This window comes from Temnothorax curvispinosus, unplaced genomic scaffold (assembly GCF_003070985.1).
Source record: "Temnothorax curvispinosus isolate PA1 unplaced genomic scaffold, ASM307098v1 QBEX01008716.1, whole genome shotgun sequence".
NCBI lineage: Eukaryota > Metazoa > Arthropoda > Insecta > Hymenoptera > Formicidae > Temnothorax > Temnothorax curvispinosus.
In genome coordinates, this window is record NW_020218496.1 from 296,436 (window position 1) to 319,909 (window position 23,474).

At 44.4% G+C, this 23,474-nt stretch overlaps 1 protein-coding gene across 2 annotated transcripts in view; it reads right to left on the minus strand.

Moving 5' to 3' along the window:
• The window catches only part of LOC112458133, a 240,183-nt gene that overhangs the window by 127,922 nt on the left and 88,787 nt on the right, over nt 1-23,474 (minus strand). For both annotated transcript variants that reach the window (XM_025021578.1, XM_025021579.1), the window contains exon 3: nt 22,174-22,276. In XM_025021578.1, the coding sequence (XP_024877346.1) occupies nt 22,174-22,276 (103 nt within the window). The remainder of the gene's footprint in view (nt 1-22,173; nt 22,277-23,474) is intronic.

Below are 23,474 nucleotides of genomic sequence, written 5' to 3' on the forward strand. Positions count from 1 at the left end.
CACAAAAGATTTATCGTTTTATCTAAACTATTGCAAAAATCTTATGAGATTTATGATTTGTAAGGCTTATATTAATGCTGTATGAACTGCATTGTTCAAACATACATAGGGAAGTCTCGCGAATGCAATAAACGCAATAAACTGGCTTTATACGACTGACAACTTTTATTTTGTCATCCGGTCTTTTTCCTCGGCGATCACATAGTCGGTGATCAGTGCCTTAATTCCTATATTATGCGAATGAGCCCAATATCTTAATATTCACGAGCGCGCGAGAGGGCACTGGGCACAGGAGGGTCTAATGGTCGACTCAATTAAGACACTATTAGACCGGCAACATTTACATGTTAACGATAATAGCGGTCATGATACATTCCCGCGGAATAATGCCGATCATATGTATGCAATATGCTCACGATCCGGAAGCACAGCACCGCCTACACACAGGACCATATTAATTTTTTTAGATAGCATCATAAACTCTTTCAAATGGTAATGCCTATGATTACAATACAATTATCCGAAGAAATCGTTTATGATCAAAAAACTAAACAGATTCAACTTTGGCAATGCCTCCAAGCGCTGGTAAATACGTAATTTCAAAATCAACTTTTCATTGAGTAACAAAACGAGTATCAAAGGTGTACTAGTTCTTGGAAATGCAAATATGATGTCTCATTATTAATAACGAGACGGAGTTCGGCATTGTCGATGTAGGATCAGTGTCTGTGAATCATCATGTCAAAGAACGATCGAAGCTGCGCGGGGACCACCCGTGTCGAACGGCGACGACCCAAATCCAGCAACACTTGAAAACGATGTCTTTCGAAATGGTTTCGTAACTCCAATACGACAAAGAGAACGCCCTCTCCTGACCGCGAGCCATTGTGCAACTCCAAGATGAAAAAAGGAATAAATATTGTACCGAATTACAAATTTCGCTTGTCATCAGTCTTACATTAGATCACGGCTAAAATTAATAATTAGATTATGTTATATAGATTATTGACCTTAGAATATAGTGGTAACTTGAGATATTTAAATTAAAGATATTAAATTACATAGAAATTTTCAATCTTTACATCTCTCGTTCGAGTTATTCTTTTGGTGCGACTTGAGTTTACATATCATTCTAAACGCTTGCGTTATTCGATAAATAATACGACATCACCTCAAAGTGTTAGGTCTGAAAACGAAACAACGGTGTGCGGGCGCGTTAACTGCACCACGATGCTTCTCGAGTAGGATGCAAACGGCTTTATTAACATGTGCACGGCCAACGCAAACACGAAGAGATTACTGGCGGTTACCAACAATGCCCGTCGGTCGGGGGGACGTTGTCTCCTGCTAATAAAGCAACGCTGCGCTAATTATGCCATGCTAACCGAGCTACGGTGGCATGTATGCGCGCGTAATGTGCACTGTAATCGCGCTTCGAAAAGGCCGTGTTCGAGAACAGGAACAACGAACGAACGATCGAACAACGTATGCGAATCATCGCGCTGTTAGAATTCATGCAAAGATACACATATAACAAATGCGAGTAGAGCTGGTCGTTAATGTTCGATTTGTGTTTGGTTTGAGTAGAAAATATTTTTAAATAAATCTAATTTTATATTCACCGTACGCGCCTTTAAAACGCCGCTGTTCCCATTTATAATCTGGCCGATTCTGATTTAATTATGAGGACGCGCACCAATATCGGATATCATTTGGCATTACCAAAATTGATAAATCAGATACGTAGGCACGATGCCAAAAAAAATCTCGAATAAAAAAAAAAGACGGACCGGTCCAGAAGGGCAGTTATAACACCTTTGCGCGGTGGTTATCAATGAGTACAAATCGGGAATGCGTTCGGATCGAGCGCTTATATTCGCGGCGCGGTTTTCCTCGTCAGCGCTTATGCAAAGCCGGTCTCGCACGGTTGGTGCAGCCAGTCTCCGGGTCCCTGAATAATGCATGCGATATTCGCGCGGCCCAAACGAAACGTACGCTCGCGCGTACCTGCGTACATATATGTATGTATATATCTGTACGAGAGAGCGTATGTATATACGTGCAATACGTATGTATATGCGTTTTGGCGAGTCCGCAGATGGAACCGCACGGTTATTAGGATGATTTATACGAGGTGGACCGTCGGCTTTGAAGCGCCGAGCGGTCGGCCGCTCGAGTCCTACTTCGAGAAGCTCCGTAACGATGGATCCGCCTCGTCGTCCATGTCGTCGTCTATCTCGGGAGACGAAAAAAAGATACCCTACGTGAAAGCAGCGTTAACTACCATATTAACTGCGTTCTGCTGGACGGCGTGATTTTCTCCTCGGTAACTGCTGTGCTACGTTCGGCAACGCGTTCAGCAAGATAATATCACAAAACGTTCGTTTCGCGCAGCAGTCAGGAATGCTATTTATCACAGAGCCTCTGTAGTTAATTACATAATGTTTTTAAAAAGTTTAACAATTTTAATAAAATTTACTGAATTTACTGAAAGGGTTCTAAGTTGCCTAAAATTGAAGTTTTTAGTAAACTGGAATAATACAATACAAAAAAGTGTGAAATTTTTACAATAATTAGATTTCATTTCATGAATAAATAAAATACTCTTCCTTTTTTAATGTCAAGTAAATTTTACATTAAATAAATTATAAGTAATGCGAGTTTCATTTACTGAGTTACTCAAAATTAAAGACTAAAAGCTCAGAAAGAAAGGTGGCGTTTACTTATGAGGTAGACAAAAAAAATTATTAAAATGAATCTTATAATGGTGTATTATCGATTAACACGACAGGTTAGATACACATCTACCGCGTGGCCATTGCCGAAGGAGAAGCCGTTTTACCATCACGGCCAGATTGATGGCCGGTGGCGGAGGACTTCGAGAAGGGTCGAGGGAAGATATAACGCCACTATCATTAGAGGCGACTGTAAAAGCGGATTCGAAATAACAGTATATGGTAATTCCAATGACGGCCATGCACGCTTACCATGGTAATACACCGATAATAATTACCAGTTCTGTCGCCATACATCAGACCGGCGTGCAAACCGCCGCGAACATCGAGACGCAGTTTTAACCGATACGACCGCGCTGTTCGGCCGGTGTGAACAGCGTACGAATGAAAATGCAACCGAATAGGAAGACGGTGACGTAAGGTCGTTAACCCTCTCACCGCGAGGTTAAGCATTTCGAAAGTTTTCGCCAAGATATGACGTTAAATTCTAAACATTCGCTATTATTAACGTGCGCGCGCGGTCGCAATATATGAGTTCCTTAATTAGAGACTTGTAGAAAAGCCGTAAATGGTCGAAAGTAAAAGTATCAGATTAAACCAGGTGCTAAATAAATCTAGTATCTTATTTTTTAACATATAACATTAGCAATAACAATTTGTGTATTTAAAAGAGGCATAAAAGTCGGCAATTATTGCAGCGAAGGACATGAAAAACCGGATCAGAAAACTAATTCTAAATCATAAATTCGTTTCCTGATTTATTCGTTTCCTTTGCTTTGCATCAACTCGATTTGCTCGTTCTCTCAGTAATTATAAAGCACAGTTTTTCTCATGATTATAAATCATTAATGCTTCCGACACTGTTGGTTGCTTTTAACTTTACATGATTTAACTGCAAGCGAAACAACGTAATATCGCAATATTACGTGTGCGTGCATAATTCTTTTCTAAGGTGACTACGGATCTGGTACGGATTTGGTGTTAAGTGCATGGCAACTAAACATGCGATAAAAATACTCTGGCCGATGGATTCAACTTGAACGTATCTCTCGCACAGTTTCGCGCTCACGGGTTTAATTATCGTTACCCGGCGAACACGGCCCTCGCGCTCGAGGCCCTCGAATGTCGTCCTCTCATCGCGGCAATTTTCCACCCCCTAGCAAACTCAGACCGGAAGTGCGAGCGACGCGAGGGCGGTCGGAGTCTTCAGCCAACAGTGCCCCCCGCCCCTGCCCCTCGGCCACGCGGTTCTCTTCTCTTCCTTAGCCCCCTTAGTTCTCCCATTGTCGAGCGAGAACTAGAAGTTCGCGAGTGGTCGGTCGATCGGGAATTTCCGCGAGGGATCGTTACAAAACTTTTAACGGCTTCGAGACCCACTCGAGCACGGCGGTGCCGAGGCTTTTCGCAAGTTTCGCGTTACCGCCGCCACTACCGCCGCCACCACCCCCGACATGCGTTGTCGGGGTGCGCATGCCAACTTTCGAAGAACAAAATCAATTATGGAACGCCCGTTTTTATGCCTCGCGAAGAAGATAGAACGCCAAAAGAGAGAGAGAGAGAGAGAGAAAGAGAGCGGGAGAGAGCGCGCGGGGCGAGGGGAACGACGAAAGGAAAAGGGAGTTGGCAGCAGGGGCAGCGGTACGCGGGGCCCACCGTCGTGATTATCGGACGAAGTTGCGAACTAAAGTAATTCGCCCTTGGCGCCGCAGACGTGTATTCGGGATTACCGGCGGATTATGTGAAGTTGGTTTTATTTTTCTCCGCCGCGAAATAATGGACTGGGACCGGGCAAATGCACCCTTATCTTCCCTCTGTCCTCTCCTCTCTAGTTTTATCGATGGCGATCGCGATTATCTCGCACGTTCTCATTTAGATATTGTTCAAAATTATCGATTAATTTTACACTATACGTCTTTTTCTCAAATCTCGTATAACTGGACAATGAAAGAAATAATTTCAGTCTCTGAAAAACTTTAAACAACATCCAGAGGTCCTAATAAATTTTTAAAAAATTTTAGCAGCTTTCCTGATCAATTTTGCATCTCAAAGCACATAAAAAAATTTAAATTTCTTTTCTTTAAAATTTAAGGTGACTACATCCGAAATTTTTAACATAATTAGGAAGAATTCAGTGACTTCCTCTGATGAACTTTGAACGGCGCTGCGAAGCACGCCGGTGATTCTCGTTAGCGCGCCTCGTCGCGCCGCAAAAAGCAAGTGGAGTACTGGAGTAGTGAAATCACTCATGTGGTCCCGCGACGCGTTTCATTCACCGCCGGGCAGAAATGGCCGCGCGGCCAGCTCATTAATAATAACTTATCCACACGCGCGCGCTTTCGTGCCCGCCACGGCCCTTCTGCGTTTCATTAATTTCGCGCGGGGGACCTCGTTAGAGCGGGAGACGCGGGCGAGATAATGGATCCCGCCGACCGGGGTCACCCCGCGCCGCCGACGAGGTCGGTGTCGTTCCGTCGAGCGCGCGCGCGCGCGACCGCGGATGCTTTTTTTCCGATTCGACTGGAGATTCGCCCGGCCGGCAAAAACCTAAGTGCGGCCGCTTACGGGGTGCCCTCACGACGCAGGACGAAAAAGGGAGACGGGAATCGTGCCGACAGCGGACACGCTCTGGCGTGTTTTTAACGATAATTTCTCTTATCTCCCGCCAGCACATGCTGTCCGCCGTTCGCAACGGATCGCACGTATCCGGCGGTAAATTGAGCGAGCCGAGACAGTCGCACAGATTGCAGACGCGTATTGCGGCTTCTATCGTATCGCGATCACATCGATATACGGGATACCGTTGAATTAGCATGAAACATCGCAGCGCAGATGCAATCCAGAAGCAATTTCAAGTCGATTTCTCCTTCGCGAGATTGTCGATAGTTTTTCGGATAAGCGATGAAAGAGATGCAGAACACAACGTCTATCATTGCTGATGCGTTATTCTCCTGTCGCAAAAGATTGACGTTATTTTCTCGTAAACAAATTTGAGATCTATTTACGTTTTACGTACGGTAGAGTTCTCGGCAGTTTGAATTCCAACCGTTCGATATCCAAGTTTTATAAGTCCAATCGCTTATGACGAAGAGATGATACTCGATCTACAAAAATGGCCGCAATGCACCATAAAACGGATCGTCTAAGTGCACGGTATTACTGTCCAACACGGTGGTAATTATCACCGATGAACGCAAGACTCGAGCGAAAGAAACGTTGCCACTGTGTTACTAGACAGTTATTAACTGCGTTCGACAGCCTACACCACTCAACGCTCCCCTTATGGCTGCGCCTTCTCTGAAATTATGCGCCGGCATTGGTGTAGCCTCGACTTCGGCGAATGTGCCATTTATCGAGAGAATTCGGCCCCCCTCTCTCTTTTTCTTTCTCCCGTTCCTGGACAGCATCAAATTTCACTGTGAATTTTTATCGACTGGTCTTTCGAAAATTTTGTTCGCAAACAATAGAATAGTAACTTTACCGAACGAAATATATAGATATTAAAAAATTCCAATTATATCTCTCTTCTAATTTTTTTAGAGCAGATACATAACTTTAAAAATAATCATGTCTTATACTGTCAATAGCACAATAACAAAAATCACTTACTGACTTTGAATACAATTTTAAAAAATAAAAAAAGCAGAAAGTAGATACTAATTAACACTACACTAAACATTTCCTACGCAACGATTGTCACGTCCAACAACTTGTCAAACAGAAAAGCCTAAAAGCCGTCTAAGACATCGAGCAGATGTCTGAAATATTAGACGGTCTCTTAGATATCTTCACTACATCCTTTAGATGCTCATGTTGTTCCCAGTTGTCGGATGACAAGCGTGATAGCACCCTCGTTCGATGTCTCAACGAGACGTACGCCACTGCATGACGATACCGTGAACACAAACGGATCTCTGTCCGTGCCTATCCATAATACATGGCTACGATCTCTTGTTTTTGTCACTGCCGACTCGATGCGGCGCGTGAAAAGAGCACAGAGGTCCTTCGGTAGCACCGTTTTTAATCTGCGTTAAGTTCTCTCTCATTCTATATCTCTCCTTCTTTCACTCTCTCTCTTCGCCCTTACACCCATCGCCTTCGCTTCGGAAAAACAAATCCTTTCACGCCACTTTTGTAACAGCGAAGACGTTGACGTGTCGTGCTTCTCCCGTTACAGGAGTGATGTTTTTCCCGTCCCTATCGCGTTCCGCGACTTCGATCGCTGCTCGGTAACGCGAGACTCATGTTGTGATAGCACCCCCGCAGCACCGTGCTCGCTCGTTCGGTGTAAGTTACTCGGGAGTGAATACACCCCTGGGGCCGGCAAACGATGCGTAACTAACCTCACGCACGCTTCACGCATTGACGTGACCGCACACTGCCTCCATTCATAATCCGTGCATACGCCGCTCTTGTGCCGATCCTCGTTGTCGTCGTCCAACGCGCGCGGCGATCGATTCTCCATTCGGAATCTCAAGCGGCGACGTCAGACCCGAGATAGATAAATAAACATTCGTGTTCTAAAAGTAGAAATCTCTATAAAAATAGTTTTTCTTAGCTAATACTGATGGTGACTCATAAACAAGGGAAACTAATTAAATTTTGTCTGAGAAACTATCGACAATGTAAAGAGAAATAAAAGACTATTAAATTATTTAAAATCACAGGCACGCGATATAGGTATGTTGGACGCTGCCGCTATAATTGTCCTTGCGTCCAAGTTTACAATGTAGGAAACATTTAGATGGCACAACGCCAATCCCACTGTGACAACAGTTGCTCTCGACCATATAGCTGTTCGTGGAGATATGACCGTACGGTCCAAGGGAAATTGATCCTCGGCTCTTTTTTTCCTCGTTGGCTCTCGTGGAAAGGGATTCACGTCGGCGAGTATTGCGAGATTTTCGTGGTCGAGTATTTCCTGGGGGACCTGCACTCTGTCAAGGCGAGTTTATCCGCGTAGTGACGGGGCCTCGCCAACGGTCTGTTTACACCGTAAAACCGGAGGCATGCGATCGAATAGCGAGTTATATTAGGTGCTGCGAAGTGGGGCGGTTTCGTGCTACTCGGGACGCGATATACACATCGTCGAGATCGAAAAGTGCTGCCTTCTTTTCGCGGCACGTTAAAATATTGTGGGAAAACAAATAGAACTGCAAAATCGCGAATGTCTTTGAAAATTTCATGTCACAGTATTAAAAATTATTATTATCGTAAATAACATATAAATCTAAAATATGCACGTTCGATAGTAATATTCGTTATTTTGTCCATTGTTTGTGTCCATAATCAACTATCTCATTTACATATAATTTCTTGTGCAATGTCGAGAATTAAATAAAACGGACAATCAAATATAATATAATCATGCCTAATGCTTAACCAAGATTCGAACTGATTCCTTCAGAAATCTAACGATAACTGCTTACTTATAAAAAGAATTATATTTTACATTGATCGTAGATTAACTAGGCGAAACGCAATCGCATGCTAATTGCGAACTGCATATAAGAAGACTTTACATCAACTGTTCCGCGCGATCGCTGCAAGTGCGTCGTAAGATTTCAATGACACAGATATCGCTATCTGTCACGAGAGAAACGCACCAAGCACCGATGCGATCGGTTTTCGTAACACGCCGAGAGAGACGACAGCCGGCGGTACGGAGAAACCTCCACGAACGAGCCGGGATTATCATGGTTATCGCGACAAACACGGACATAATGTTTTCTGCACGGCCACTGAAAAGTGTCGAAGAGGCAATAATAATTAATGTTAAGCGATACTCGAGGTTCATCGAGTGACACAGACTGATCGATGTCATAGGCCGGTTGTCTTGCCCGATAACCCTTCTCGTGACATCGGGCCGCGTTATCGTTTCCACGAACGTTCGCTGCACATTTACCGAATTTTTTTTTCCCCCTCGGACATACTGCGGAACGAGAAGATACGCGATACGCGAGATCGCTCTTCGTCCCTCACGTGCTCTTCGTTCCACGCCATGCAAATTCCGCTGACGTACTCTTATATCGATTTCTTTAACGGCGAATGCTCTCGGACTGTTTCACGCACATCTGTTCTCTGTAAGATCTCGCCGTCGCGGTCGACTCTTTCTCGAAAGCGTTTTCTCGCTTCGTTGGAAGTTGCGATATCCATACTAGAGAATGACGTAAATGACAATGACAGCAAACTATATAAACTAATTTAATCTCTCGCAACAGGCAGCATTTTAGACTGATAAAAATATAAAGCAAAAAGTTTATTTATTTTTACAGTTAATTTTCATTCATTTCCTTTAGTTAACTTTCTGTAATTGAGTCAGTCTGGTTTTCAACAAAGTTTAAATAAATTGCCATGTATCATAGAGTGTTCGCTCATTATTTTACGACTGTTGACATTTTCTTATTCTTCGAAACGAGGGGAGAGACGCGTCCGGATCTTAATTCACCGCGGTACATATTCCGCGGTCCTCGTTATTGGATTCCTCCTGATAATTCTGCCCTAAATCATCTCTCGCGGCGCTGGAGGATGCCGGATTGGAAAGGGCCCTCTAATTTCGCGCTGGGTCTCTGCGGGGTCGTGGATTATGCAGGGACCGGCAAAGGGTTGATCCTCGAGGGACGGGTGCGTCGACGTGACACTACTTAGCCTCTCAGCTAATAGAATACTGCAATGCCTTTAGGTAAACGGTCGTTCAAAACATTCTGGGATACCGGCCAACCAATTATCAGTCCCTGAACCTAACGATGTAGCTCGTATGCATAGATTTTCATTGCTAAACATGAGATATACGAAAGCGAAACAAAAATCCACCTTTATACATTTATAAGATATCTACATATACATACATAGAATATTAAAAGCAAATCCAGATTGAACTAATTGTAAGCAAGATTTGCTGTAGTAATCGAGAATTAACAATCTCGGTCTGATCACTAAATGCGAAAGTTTCCGGTATGGTTCGTACGAGAAAAAGCAGTCACTTTTACTCACAAACCTCTCGATCTTCTGGACACAGTGGACATCGCGCGAGTATCGAGCAAGTACTGCCGAAGTTGTTATGACAGTCAGCGGCAGGCCATCCATCACCGAGATTCGGTCTCGGCGGGCTGAGACCGCGGACTAACTTATCCAATATTTAAGGTTTTGTCCCTCGCGGGGCCAACTGATATATCACTCGCATTAATATATATTTGCGGGGGAGATAACTCCGGTTAGAGCCCGACGTGGCCGAGATGAAGGCGGAGGCGACGGACAAGAGGAATATACGGGAGACATATAAATGTCGACGGAGATTCTTGCAGTCACCTCAAGGAATAGATACGGCTATTTATCGCGAAATATCGTCAGATCAGGGCACCGGTTATTCAACGAGAAGTGCGAGAGAGAAAGCGAGAGAGGGAGAGAGAGAGAGAGAGAGAGAGAGAGTCGAGCACATTTCTTCGTTTGAGACGATCAATATCGCGCTCTCCCTTGTGCTCGGAAATTAGAAGAGTTCGAGAGTCCTCGCGGAGAATGTCAGATCAGGCCGCGATAAACGCAATAGCTTTTTCAGCGCTTAAGGAGTCTTGTGCTGATAACGCGACTGTTTCGCAGAAATTACGCTCGGGCCGGTACAAAGTTTCTTATGCACGGCACGCTCGGGGCCGCGGAGAGCGGGCCGGCGCGGCGTGGCGCGGCCCGAAAAGCTTGATGTCAATCTGCAAGAGCCGCGTACTTCCGAACATGTAATTACAGAACCGTTTCTCGGCGTCCCGCTTTATTTCTCGTAGCACCTCGTTTCGCGTTTATCTGCCGCGCAAAATCTCCTCGCTGGTTTTACGAATGGGATACAACCGCGGCTCACCCCGATCCATGATTTTGAGTAAACTGTGTAAGATTTAAACGGGAGTAAATGGCACGCACACGGTTCGAGATAAACGCGTGTGTATTAATAACTGGCATATTTCTTATTTTTTCATCTTAGAAACGCTTGTGACATGTTTGCCTTTCTAATAAATTTGATTACGTTGTATCAATACACCTTAATTTATTACATAATACAAATGCATAGTTATTCTCATTCATCTCATTTGATTTCATTAATCTTGTTTATAAGTATATGTAATAGTCTAAATACTAACTTACTCATAAAAATTTATCTCTTACGGCACATGTCCTTTTTGCAATAACCAATTCAATTAATCTAGCTATGCCTTTCTGGAACAGTACCTGGAGGTCTCCTGGGAGAGATACGCGCTTCGTAACCTATCGTGGACGGCAAAGTGGTACAATAATGATAAATAATTCCGCGCGAAATAAGAGTGCGTCGAATGCGGCGGACGTGGACTTGGTCGAATCAACTTTGAACAAACTCGGGGGCCACTCCAAGTTCTTGCTAATTACCATCACGTTACGGAGTGTGGCACGAGCCGACACGACGTCCTCATCCATCTTAGTAAATTCCTAGTTGCGACCGTCGCGGAATACAATCTGGCGCGGCGAGGATACCGTTTGTATGATTCGCGAGACTTAATATAATTAATACGAATGCAACGATGGGATTTAAAGCGGAGAGAAGCATTAGACAAAATCCAGCAGCGGTTTCTAGCAAATTCTTATACACTCATAAAATTATCTGTAATAATGTACAACTGACGTAAAGAAATTAAATTATGTAGAAATTGTGTAGAAATGTGTGGAATAAAGCATGTGCATTATTAAACTCTTACCAACATGAATATATAATAAATATAGCTAATACTCAATACTAAATAATATAAATATTAAATAAAATAAAAAATATTATAATAATAAGAGTAACCGATCAAAAACTACTTAATTTTACATAAGAACTATTATATATAAATAAATATCAATTTTCTAGATTTTTGTATGCAATTAAAATTCTCTTTTTCCATAAGCTCAATCTGATGAATTATTATACTGAAAACTGTAAAGAAATTCAGTATCTTCGGCATTCGGAGCTATACCAACGACGCTTCCGCAGTACACTCCTATTTGATTTTAAATCATTAATCGGCATCAAGAAACGCGAGGAGGATAGCGGCGGTTTCGGCGAGCCGGATAGTTATCTACGTTTGCCAAATTGAGGGTGTAACGTGGCCCCTGGTCCAATTACGTTGTCCATGAGACGTTAAAATGCTCGTGGCTCGTGACACGGCGCTTCCGCGTGTGGGGGACCTTACGCACGCCCTTCCGTTTCGTCCTTTCCTGCACTCCTTCCGCGCGCAGAAGTGCAGTCTCATCAGGAGTAAAGGGGAGTAAACGCGACCGAGAAGATTCGCGTGCCCGTAGTCGACCGAGGTCGAATCCCTTCTCGAGGTCAGAATATTTTTTTCACATCACCCCGATCGATCGCCAACCTCGATATCGATCCCTCGCAGATGCTCCGAGATGTTGCTGCCGACGCGTAACCTCGTTAAGGTCAAAGTCGTACGTCAAAAGAACCCTTTCCCCCTTCCTCGCCGGATGTAACGCTAACACGGCGCATACAAACGAGCGCTAATGGCGCGGATAGCTTTTGTTGTTTTTAATTAACCCTTTCTTTTAAGACGGCCGGGGGGAGCGGTAAAACCGTCGAAAGGGACCGTCTCGCCGCCTTCTCTCGTCCTACACCACCGCCGCGCGTTCGGGCCCTTTTCTCCTGCCTTATATCCCTTTCCGCAGCCCTTTTGCGTCCCGCGGGGGATGTAAATATGCGGGGAATTGCACCTCGGAGACAGGCGAGCTTTTCTCGTTTACGAGCTACGACGAGGCAGTGTGCCTGCAATTAAACCTTCATCTAATTACCCCCGCGACCGCCCGGCTAATTGCCGACAGACCCGCGGGATCGACTGAAAAGCAATGCTACCTGTTTTACAAAACTTTTCTTTCGTTATGGCTATGGAAGCTCGTCGGATACGGCTTTAGGCACGGTGGCTTTGTAATTCCCGGCATTTTTGAATATAATATCGGAGCAAGAATTACGCACGTGTAGTGTTTATGAATTAAAAAAAAGAATTGTACTAGATATATTAATCTACATCCCGATTTAAATATTCTTCGAGATAAGGTCGAAATTTGACGAAGCACACGTAACTACGGTAAAGAAAATATGTGAAAGCTGTCGTAAAATGAACGATGTAAACTTTCAATAACGCACGACAGTTGCGGCCGTAATTGCGCACCTCCATAACGCGACGTTCCCGAAGAAGTCGCCGTTGGTGTACAAACTAAGAGGACGAAGCGGGACGGGGCAGGGAGGGTCAAGATGGTACGTTGGACGTCGGCACTTTGTCGCGGTCACGGGGCTGTCAATCACCGGTGATAGGAGGCGACACATTAATCTCGCGAAGACCCCGTTGACCGCATCCTCTTCTCTTCCCTTGCGGTCAAATAGTCCCCACAATTCTGTCTGCCGCTTAGCAGCTGCACGATCGTCTTTTTAGTCCTCTTTTGCATATTCACTAATAACACTTTATCGCTTCAGAAAATATAAAATAGCTGAGAAATACATTTTAATCTCGTCCTAAACAAATTGGAATGTTGAAATAAATTATGACGATAGAAAATATGCCAAAGTTGTAATACTTTTAGTCTATACAAAGTATCTCCAATCAACTTGTATTAATATTATCTTTGATTTAAAAATTCTTCACCCAATTTCGAACTGATTTTCTTTACAATAAAATTTACTGAAACGCCTCTCTTGTCTTTAAATGTACCTAATCATACTATCAAAAACGCCATTATGTAAAGAGATGGCTAACTTTATCAGAGTGATGGCAAAGTTGACTGAAAAAAATACTTTTCATAGAATTCCTACGTGTGTAAATAATTCTCAGTTTTGAATACTCATGAGTTAGCTTCTTCGAAGGGGAATGCCCTTTTGACTTCTTTCCGAAAAGAAGGGAAGTGGGAAGTTTTCGACTTGACAGTCCGATCACGAACAGCGATGCTTGCAAAAACTGACCGCGACTGACAAATGTGTAAGAAAGAGCAACTGGACGTCTTTACAGATGAAAAACGGACGTCGGGGTTATCCGTATTATTAAGTGGAACGTTTCTCGGAAGAATGGCGCCATTTGTTTGCCCCGATATCACGGGGACTAATCCGCGTTTCGCCAGACTATGCCGGACGAGAGAAAGATATTGGCCGCTCATTTTTCTAAATTATATGACGAATGCATCTCTAACAATAAGTATATGGAATTCACACGCTTTGATAATATATTACAAGTTATTAATAAATTTCTAATTTTAAGAGAGAACTAATTCGCTTACTTTACGAAGACAAAGACGAATTTTACAAAAATATTTGATAATGAAAATTAAGACTTTCTCAAGTAACTCTTGATATTTCTTGAACAATATAATATTATCGCGCGACTCGACGAGAAAGTAATAAAAGTTATAAATTTCACATTTAGCTTTATCAACGTCGTTCAATCTATTATTCACTTGCTCTCTTGTAGCTTTCCTATTTTAATCGCGAGAAAAAAAGAATTAATCGATTCAAGCCGAGGATAAAGTTAACAGACGTCGGCGAAACCGGTCATTAGGCAAATGGAATTCAAAGTCACACTTGCCGCTTAGACGCGGCGTCGAATGGTGTCTAAGTGAGAAAATAAGGGCCGAGTATACTCGTGCGCGAGCGACGGGAAGACGGGAACCACTCTCGATGCTCGGCTTCGTTCAACGCCACATTATCTCGCGGCGCTCGAATTTCAGGGCAAATCGCCAAGGCGGGAGTAAACTCGAAGAGATTTATCGTCCCGGTCTCGCTGAGGACGAGACGTGTCGTCCTCATGAGCGGCGCAACTCGACCGCCGATTCGGAGCCACCCAGCTGATCGATCGCACATCGCGATAAACGTATTATTTAATTACCGCGAGTAATTACCGATTATTACACGACGCGGGGCTGTCCCGGCGCAATGTCCGCCATTAATTACAGCAAACGATCACGGCCGAAACGCTCGTTACGCAGCACTCTTTAATCGGCTCGGCTCTCGTCACAGCACTTCCGCAACGAGATCGCGCTCTCGATCTTGCCTCTCGACCGCCAATCGATTATAACCGATTACGCGCGTGGTTCTTAGTGAAACCGTACACAGTATTAGATCACGATCAGTGTGTTACAATAAAAAATAAATCCATAATAATTATAAAAATTATTCCATCTCTCATATTAACGTGTTTTCGGTTTTTATCTGATTTCTTCGTCGAGACGTGTATTTTTCATCTCGAATCTCATCGGGAGGCCATCTCCGGCCGCGCGGCTCCTCGAAATAATTCGACGTTATCGCGAGGGTAAATAAGCTCGCATCTATCCAGGGCTACGCTAATAGATTCCCCCAGGATGCTGTATCTCGGGATAAATGCCTCCCCCAGCGACACCGTTCATCATAACCGAAGTTGGACGGGGCTAGCGAGGGGCGCGGGGTTAAGGGGACGCGGCAAGAACGGGAACTTGGCACGATAGAGAGAAACGAAGCAGATAAGAGAACTCGACAATCCGTGCGTCCGAGGTGGTAATCAGAGATCCCTCTTCGTCCTTCGTCATGGAAGAAGCGAGAATGGAATCGACCGAGGAAAGGAGGGAGGGGGCCCTATACGTTTCTCCCGACGGAGGACGAGAGACAAATAACGCTCGCGTCGGCTAGATTGAGAAGATCGAGGTGCCGGTGAATGTACATTAATCTGTATCAGCCAGCGCCATCAATATTTAATCCTAATCCCGAGAATTGCCGCGCGAGTGTAAGATCGGAACCTATGGTGCGTTGATGGGACGCGATGTCCTTCCGTCGACGTCATACTCGATACACTGTCCCTTCGAATTTCCCCCGACGCTACCTTATATAGCATGCCGAGAGTTCAAACTTCGTATTACCAACATTCTGACAAAAAACATCTAATATGTTGATAACGGTCGTTAAAATAAACTCACGTTTTACAGAACTCTCTTCTCGCAACTTGTGATAAATAAATTACCTAGGAAAAACTAAAATTAGAAGACCCTAAACTTTCGTGATTGATGTGTTACGCTCACAAGCTTCACGATTGCACGCGTCTACGTCTCTATACGGGGAAAATATTTCCTACAAGCCAGAAGCTGACGAGATTACATCGTTCGAGCATTCGAAAACGTGTTTGCAATTTTGAACGACGTTTCTGCCAACGATGGCTCCTCGCAAGGCGTCGCGACAGGCGTCTCGGGCCGATGTAGCGCGTGTCGTCGTTACGCGGCCGGCAGTGAAAATGGCCTGTGTGCCAGAAAGTCGCGGATAAGTTAAACAGCGGCCGTGGTACCGAGGCGTCGTAAAGCGCCGCGGCGCCTCCGTGTTTACGCGGCGACGTCGAGGCCCACCAACTGCGTCCGGTCCCCGTTCCTCATCCCTCTCGCGGCCCACCGTTTCTCGTGGTGTGCATCGGCTCGTCTCTCGCTCGTACCCCCGCCCTCCCTGCCTTCGACGTCGCGCTCCATGGTCCAGGTTCCCTCGCTTATTCCACGTCTATTTTCGCGCGCGTGACAAATCTGTATGCCCGCCGGATTTATCGAGCGACATTCTGGCCGTCGTACGCCCGTCGTGCCCATATGGCAGAGCCCGGCAGCTATTTCCGTCGTCCGGTGCACTTTGCTCGCTCCTTCGACAAGTGTTTTACCCTATTGACGGGATAATTGGGAATCTGGATTAACTACGGACGTCGGGTAACTTATTGACGACGCTAATGTGTGTAAGAAATTTGTGGTATCGTTAGAACATTTCTTGATTATTATTTAGTTCTTAATAAAGCCTGTAAAACATTTTTGATGATGGATTTCAGATATCCATATAAGTCATCTAGATACTGTAATTGATCGCAAAAAGCATTAATGTCCTCGAACGCAACCATAATCCTCCTTTTAATGCAGATATTTTATTAGCGAAACTCAGAATGTCTATTATTTAATATCAAATATCAAATATTGGAGCGAATATGAATAATTGCTAACGCTAGATATGTAAAACGTTCTTTTGCGTTTCGTCAAATATTTTTCGAAAATACAAAATTTTATCGATCTCTTAAGTGCAACATAGCATCGGCAAAGCCTCCGCGTGCAAAATAGCAAGCAGGCCATCTCCGGTGCTCGGCGCGTTAATGGACCTGCGTAGCGATTTCGGAGACGGGGAGAGTTTTCGCGTGTATAGAACATGATGACGATGAGACAATGATGCGGCACAGCGGGGCCGACGCGTCACACCCGAAGGAATTTTGAGGAGCACCACGGAGGACGACCTCGTCATCTTTCTTTCGGCCGCCAAACCGGACGATGATTTACGAGCGTGTATTCCGTCGCGGGAATTTGTCAGTCCGTTTCTCGACGCTGCCTATAGATGTTCTCTCACCCACCCGATATCGATCTTCTTTTTACGCACGTATACATACGTATTACGTTTGTATGCACATGGATGTGTAAATTGAAGTCCCGGCGAGACGAGCGAGAGCGGCGTGGACGGCCGTGGTCTTTCGTTCCCTTCGCGCCGAGAAAAAGTAAGTCTTAATAAAGTTGGGACGAGATAAATTGGTACATTAGCATCTCGGCTGTGATTCATGGTGACGTTTTCTAGGTGGCAGGGGAGGAAGGATGGAATAGGGTGGCCGGAGACCCAGGCTATGATGTATTACCATTAGCATCGGTTTCGTATTAGAACAAATACGCCCGTGTTTTTAAGCTTTAAAAGGCACGACGCGTCTCGGTGTTTTTGATAGGACATAATGCAGCACCCCACGATGAAGTCTTCTAAACTTTGTTCCCGTTCGCACTACGCGATGGAATCATATAACAGTGGTAATGAAATATATTCGCATTACGATCGTCGTGTTTAAGACGATGGTAACCTGACTCATATTAATTGACATATATACCTTACAAAAACAATTCTATTCTGTTAGTTAAATGTAGAGAAACGAGACTATCGTATAAACAAATATAGGATATTGCATTTAATTGTAGAATTCTGTTAACTATTTCTGTGTTAAAATACTGACATCTGCACAATCAAAGTAAATCTTCGCAAACGTTACAAAGTTAATTACAAAATTCATAAAGCATATATTAAGTGTAAAATGTAAAAAATCTTAAAGACAAAAATTGTTGTTTTCAGTTATTTCGTAGCTATAAATTATAATATGACTATTGCAAGTTTAAAAAACTGAACATTATAATCAGAAAAGACTTTTAAATGCTCTTACCTTTAGATGTTTTCGTAATAAAAATATAGATCTTAAAAGTTAATGCAGTTATGCTAAACATCATAATCGAGATCTGTAATAAGCGTTCAGATAAATAATTGCGAATGCGTGTTTCGCGGAATGGAAGGTAAATCATCCCTCATTGCCTGGCGGAACTTGATCACAGGCTGACGCGAAACAAAGACCGCGACAGGGGGGCGCGTGCAACCCCCGCTCGTTCACGGCCGCCGTAATTCACAGTTTGGTGGTGCGTTTATTAACGGCGGCGCGGCGTCACTCCGGGCTACGCCTTTTAATGATTTATCGTGCACGCGCCGAGACGTGCGTAGCCCTTTTGCGGGCCAAAGTTCGACGTCTTCCTCGGGGCCCCGCGGGGCCCTTTTCCCTCCTTCATCTTCCGCCAGCTGCCGATCGGTGAGAAGTGCAGATGGAGGCGCAGATGTTACATTTCAACCCTGTCACCGTTCGTAACTGCATAGTTCGTCTTCTTGTTGTCGAGAGACGTCTTCCTCCTCTTCCCGTTAGGCGAATCGTAAAATCGGATGTACGATTTTACGGAAGCTAATCTCTGGTCGGGAAGGGGGGAGGGGGGTTTAGGATAGACCTTAAAACTAACTATTACCACAGTATCTCCAAGAGGCGAAAACGACAATAGTTAACAAGACAAATATCTAAAATGAATAAATAGCAAACAATTAATAATAATGTTACGATCGTGCCTGGATGATCGACCGTAGTGTGAGAAAGTATCAATCTAAGATTGAGTAATCGAGGATTAATCAACGGAGACAAGCAAGTGTTGTTTTCTTTTAACAACACTTTATCGTGATGCGTGATACTAATCGCTTCTGTCAATGTGCTCGGCCGACTGATCACGGCAGTTCTTAGGTTGAAATGAGCCTCGCGTGGATACATCGAGCCGAGTAATAAAGGATACTACTCATTATCGACAGAGTGTAATCGATGGCTTTATGAGTCAGGTGCCGCGATGTGTACGCCTGGCACGATAAAAAGACGTCGAATAAACCGAATACTGGACAGACGATGAAGCGCGGTGAAAAACATTTAATTGGACTAGATTGTGGACGGCCGAGGGTTGCTTGGAGCGTAGATGACCGGTTCGCGCAGGCACGTAAAGTATTGAAGGCGAACTTCGGAAAATTCTGCCTCTCGTCGAGCGCCAAGCCGTACGCTAAATTGCTCCTCCCGGTGTATTACCAGGAAGGGCGGATGGAATTTAGAGTACGCGTATCCTCTTATCGCCGAGGTTACGCCGCGGCGGAAAGAAGGTCGCTATATACTCGACATCGAGGCTTTAATCGCGTAACTGTACCCCGCCGTCCATTCTAACCCTTCATTAGGCGCGCATCTACTTTCCGTGATTTTTATTTCAGCGCGACCAGCCGCCCGCCGTGGATATCGTACGTACGTAAAACGCGGCTTAAGTTAATCCGCGTGTAATGGTCTCGCAAGGTTACTCCTCGATCGTTCCCGATGCTGATGGCGCGTGCGCTTTATCGTATTAGGGTAGGCTATCTGAGATAGATACGACGATGTCTGAGGTACAAAACGAGAGACGGGAAAAATATTAATATTACGCAAAGTAAAAATGTATGCTTAAAATGATCTGATAAATTATCTGGCGAGAGACGCGAGAATATAGAAAACGATTTATGAACATCAAACGATATCGTCTTCTTATTCGAAATTTGAGGCGGTTACAGTCAGAATTCATCAAGTACAAGCTTTGCAAGATACGCTTTATAAATATGACATTCAAAGCAAACTCTCTCTTTCTCTCTCCTAGACGGTTCATGTATGCGATACGCATCTCGCGAGCACGGGCGGCCCAGGAAGCCATCTTGTTAAACTCCAGGGATTTCCGGACAAGGACGAAAGGATCATTAGCGTCGGGCCGGATTCATCGCTCATACGCGAGTTCCCGTGCGATGAAAACTGCATGGAGAAAAGACAGACACGTCCCATCCCGTCGATATAAATAAAGTATCGAAGGGATGGACACACTTCGGCCCGTCCGAACACAACGACGAGCCAAATGAAAAATGCCGAGACGGCCGATCAATGTAAATATATTCATGACGTGGGGTGGCCGAGCGGCCACAGGGATGCCAGGATATATACGCGTGCATGGCGGGGTTTTATAGGATGGGGTTCGCCGAGGACTCGATGGCACTTGGACGGCACATAATTCACTCTTTGGCAGCTCATTACAATTTAAAAAGGCCTTTGTCAGTGCACTACTCGTGATTTCGTTCACAGTCTCGTGGCCCTCGCGCATCATCGTACCTTCAGTGGCAGTTAACAATGCTCTACTTAGTTCGTTCGACACGTGTTAAGTCCTCAACATAAAATCAAAAACATAAATTAAAACCGGTTACGCGGTGTTGAGAACTTGAGCCAAATTAAATTAAGGTATTAAATTAAGATATTTAAATTAAGCTAAACAATATTAAATAATTAAGATATAAGATACTTATAATTTCTATTGTAAACATTTTCTAACAATTACCTATTAAAAAGAATAATAACACTATGCTCATATGTGAATGTGACTTTTTGCACGCGTCACATCCAATTCACGTAATCTAATTGATACTGTTCGTTATCTCGATAATAATTTTGCCGTTACGCACGATCAACTTTCACCGCTACGAACGTGCATAGATTATTATCCTAATCACTGACGGATCGATAATGACGAATCCGTTTTCTCTCATCCGCGAAACCGGTTTAAAACAAAGAGCAATGATAGGCCACGAGATTTTTAATTTAAATTCGTACCAGTCATATCGAAACAGAAATGACTACGTTCGCATTTTCGAAACTGATTTCCGCCTATTACGGTCTTCTCTTTTATATCGATAATTTTGAATGACATACAAGAATGCTGATTTATGAAATGCAAGAACACGAGACATAGGATTATCGGTGTATCGAGCAACCGATATTTTTCCTAATGATACAGTAAAAACGTGGATATTAATTACGTGAACAATGAATTTGTTTTCGACATTTGTTATGATATTCGATATTGCAGTAAGTTTACGAAAATTTCTGTTTTAAAATGCCAACAGTTACATAATATATATTGATATACGATACATTCAAAACGAGTATATGAAACAACAATAGCAACAGATCCGTTACTCTTTTCTCGATATTCATCATATCTCTCCGATGCCACGTGAAAATAACAGATTTAATGGCTAATTGGTTACGCACAAGCTAAAAGCGCATGCTACAAAAATGTATGCGAAACTACGCTAATCGGCGAGCGGCCGACAAGTGTCTGAGTGCTCGATTATCTCGTTGATTACGCACCACGCTCGCGTTTTATACCTTAAAGCGTTTGTTAATCACTCTCTAAATCCGTCTTCGACGAGTATTCGCGAACCCGGCAATCCGCGAGAATAATTACCACGTACGCCGCTCGCAACGTGCGCCTTTTTGCGCAACGAAATGCGCGCGCGAGATTGCGACACCTTTTGTTCCGACGTAACACGGAGAATCGAAGCCGGGCAAGAGCCGAGTGGAAAAAAGAGAACGCGCGCGTGCAACTGCGTTCCCACGGGATCGGGCGGAAAAGGAGAAGCCCGAAATTGATATGTATTCCATGTTGCGCCGCGTCCAATCTATCGCGGGTCAAGCAGGCGGAATTTTAAGCGCGGTTTGACGTATGCGCCTGTACGTACATGCGTGCGCGCGCGTACGGGTGTTCGCCATCCGGGTGTCGAGATAGCCCCAGACGATGAAACTGTGCGAAACAGTGGCCGACCGGCCCCTGGATCACCTCCTCGAATTCAGGAACTTATGAGGGCATAAAGTATCCCGACATCTTATATCGGCGAATACGTGCGTATTCGATACGTGTGCGTACACGCGAGCGCTCCTTTCTATTGTGCAAAGGGGTGGCGCGCGGTCGCGATGCCCAACGAGGGTTGGGCGGCGGTCATCGTTGGAAAATTGAATTTCGTCCCTGAGGGCCCGTCGGATGAAGTATGCTGACAGTTGGAAAATTTGCGTTTAACCGCGCGCGCACGCGACACCAGGGCGCCGGAATATCCTCGGGAAAAATCTTCCCGCAATTCATTTTTTTCGTTCTTTTTCCCTCTATTTTTTTTCAAAGGTTTGCCCGATGGAAACGCGAGAATTCCAATATCGCAGAACGCTCTATAATTTTTTCGAAATGTGCTTGGACTTACCGTGAGGCACCCATCCATGATGACAGTTCTCGCAGTAGCGCAGATGACGTTTCCCGGGTGTGAAGGATTCGCAGGAGCAGCCGTTCACCGTGCAGCGAATGGACTGCAATCAAAAACAAATGCGTCATTGTAGAGAGACTATTAGGTTATGGGGAAAAATATCATATAACGTTTAAAAAGAGTCGTCAGCGACGCCTTCTATTTAACAAGAAGGCTTTGTTCATGCGCGGATTAAGAGACGATCGCCGTGGGCAAGTGGAAAATGGGCGACAGGGGTTCCTTGTATTTTGAGTGACCGTTCGGCGTAACGCCACCCCAGAGGAAGCTCGTAAGAGACAAGCTCGTCGGATTTTAAGGAACCGTGAATATTTTCCGCCCTTCGACTCGGAATTAACCTCCTGGGAACGACCATCCAATACTGCCCTCCCCCCTCTCCCTCGAGCAGAAGAAAAGGAGCCGACCTCGTATCGGTATTACTTTATATATACGAGAACGCGGCAGAAAACTTCATTCTCCGCGCTGCTGCAAGTTACCTGCAGGTCGGTATGTATCTACATCGAGATATCGACGTATCTCGTCGTCGCCGTGCTGCATCGAGACGAGAAGGCAGCATCCCTTCCGCCTCAGCCCCCCGTGTCTATTATAGAAAGTTCGCCCGCGAGCAACACGAATATGCACTAGGAAACTTCGACTCGCAATTATCGCGCTAATGTGCTTGGGGGACCGTCCGAGATTTTACGTAACATCGCTTCTCGTATCGCTCTTAGATATACCGCGAGTTTATTTACTCTTTCAATAATACATTAGCAAGGAATTTTAGTTTTACTTTTACAGCTCTCAAGTATTTTTTATAACATTGTTTCGTTATTTTATTTAAAAGAATGACAGAAGACAATTAATGATTACATTTTCTTTCGGTTTATTCTTTTTCGCCGAAAAGATCAATTCAATTTGAGAACAAAGTTGATTTTTTTTTCATAATAAACACTTAAATAAATATACGCTTTCCTAACTTTATTTTCGGTCCCGATCATCGCGCATCTTCCGTATCAGCGAAAACGCAATTTGCCGGGAGACGCAACCCCCGGCGACGTTCGCACGGGTAATAATTTGGAATCAGGGGCAGTTCTCGCGCTGCCTTCGTCCCTCGTAAAACGGCAGCGGGTTTATATAAAGAGGCGAAAAAAAGGGCAGCGAAAGAACGTTGAGAGGGGTAAAAAAGTTGTTTCACGGCAGTGTAGACGCCGGCGCTACCCGTTGTGTTGTCGTCATAACGCCGTTACGGCGTTACACAGCAGCGT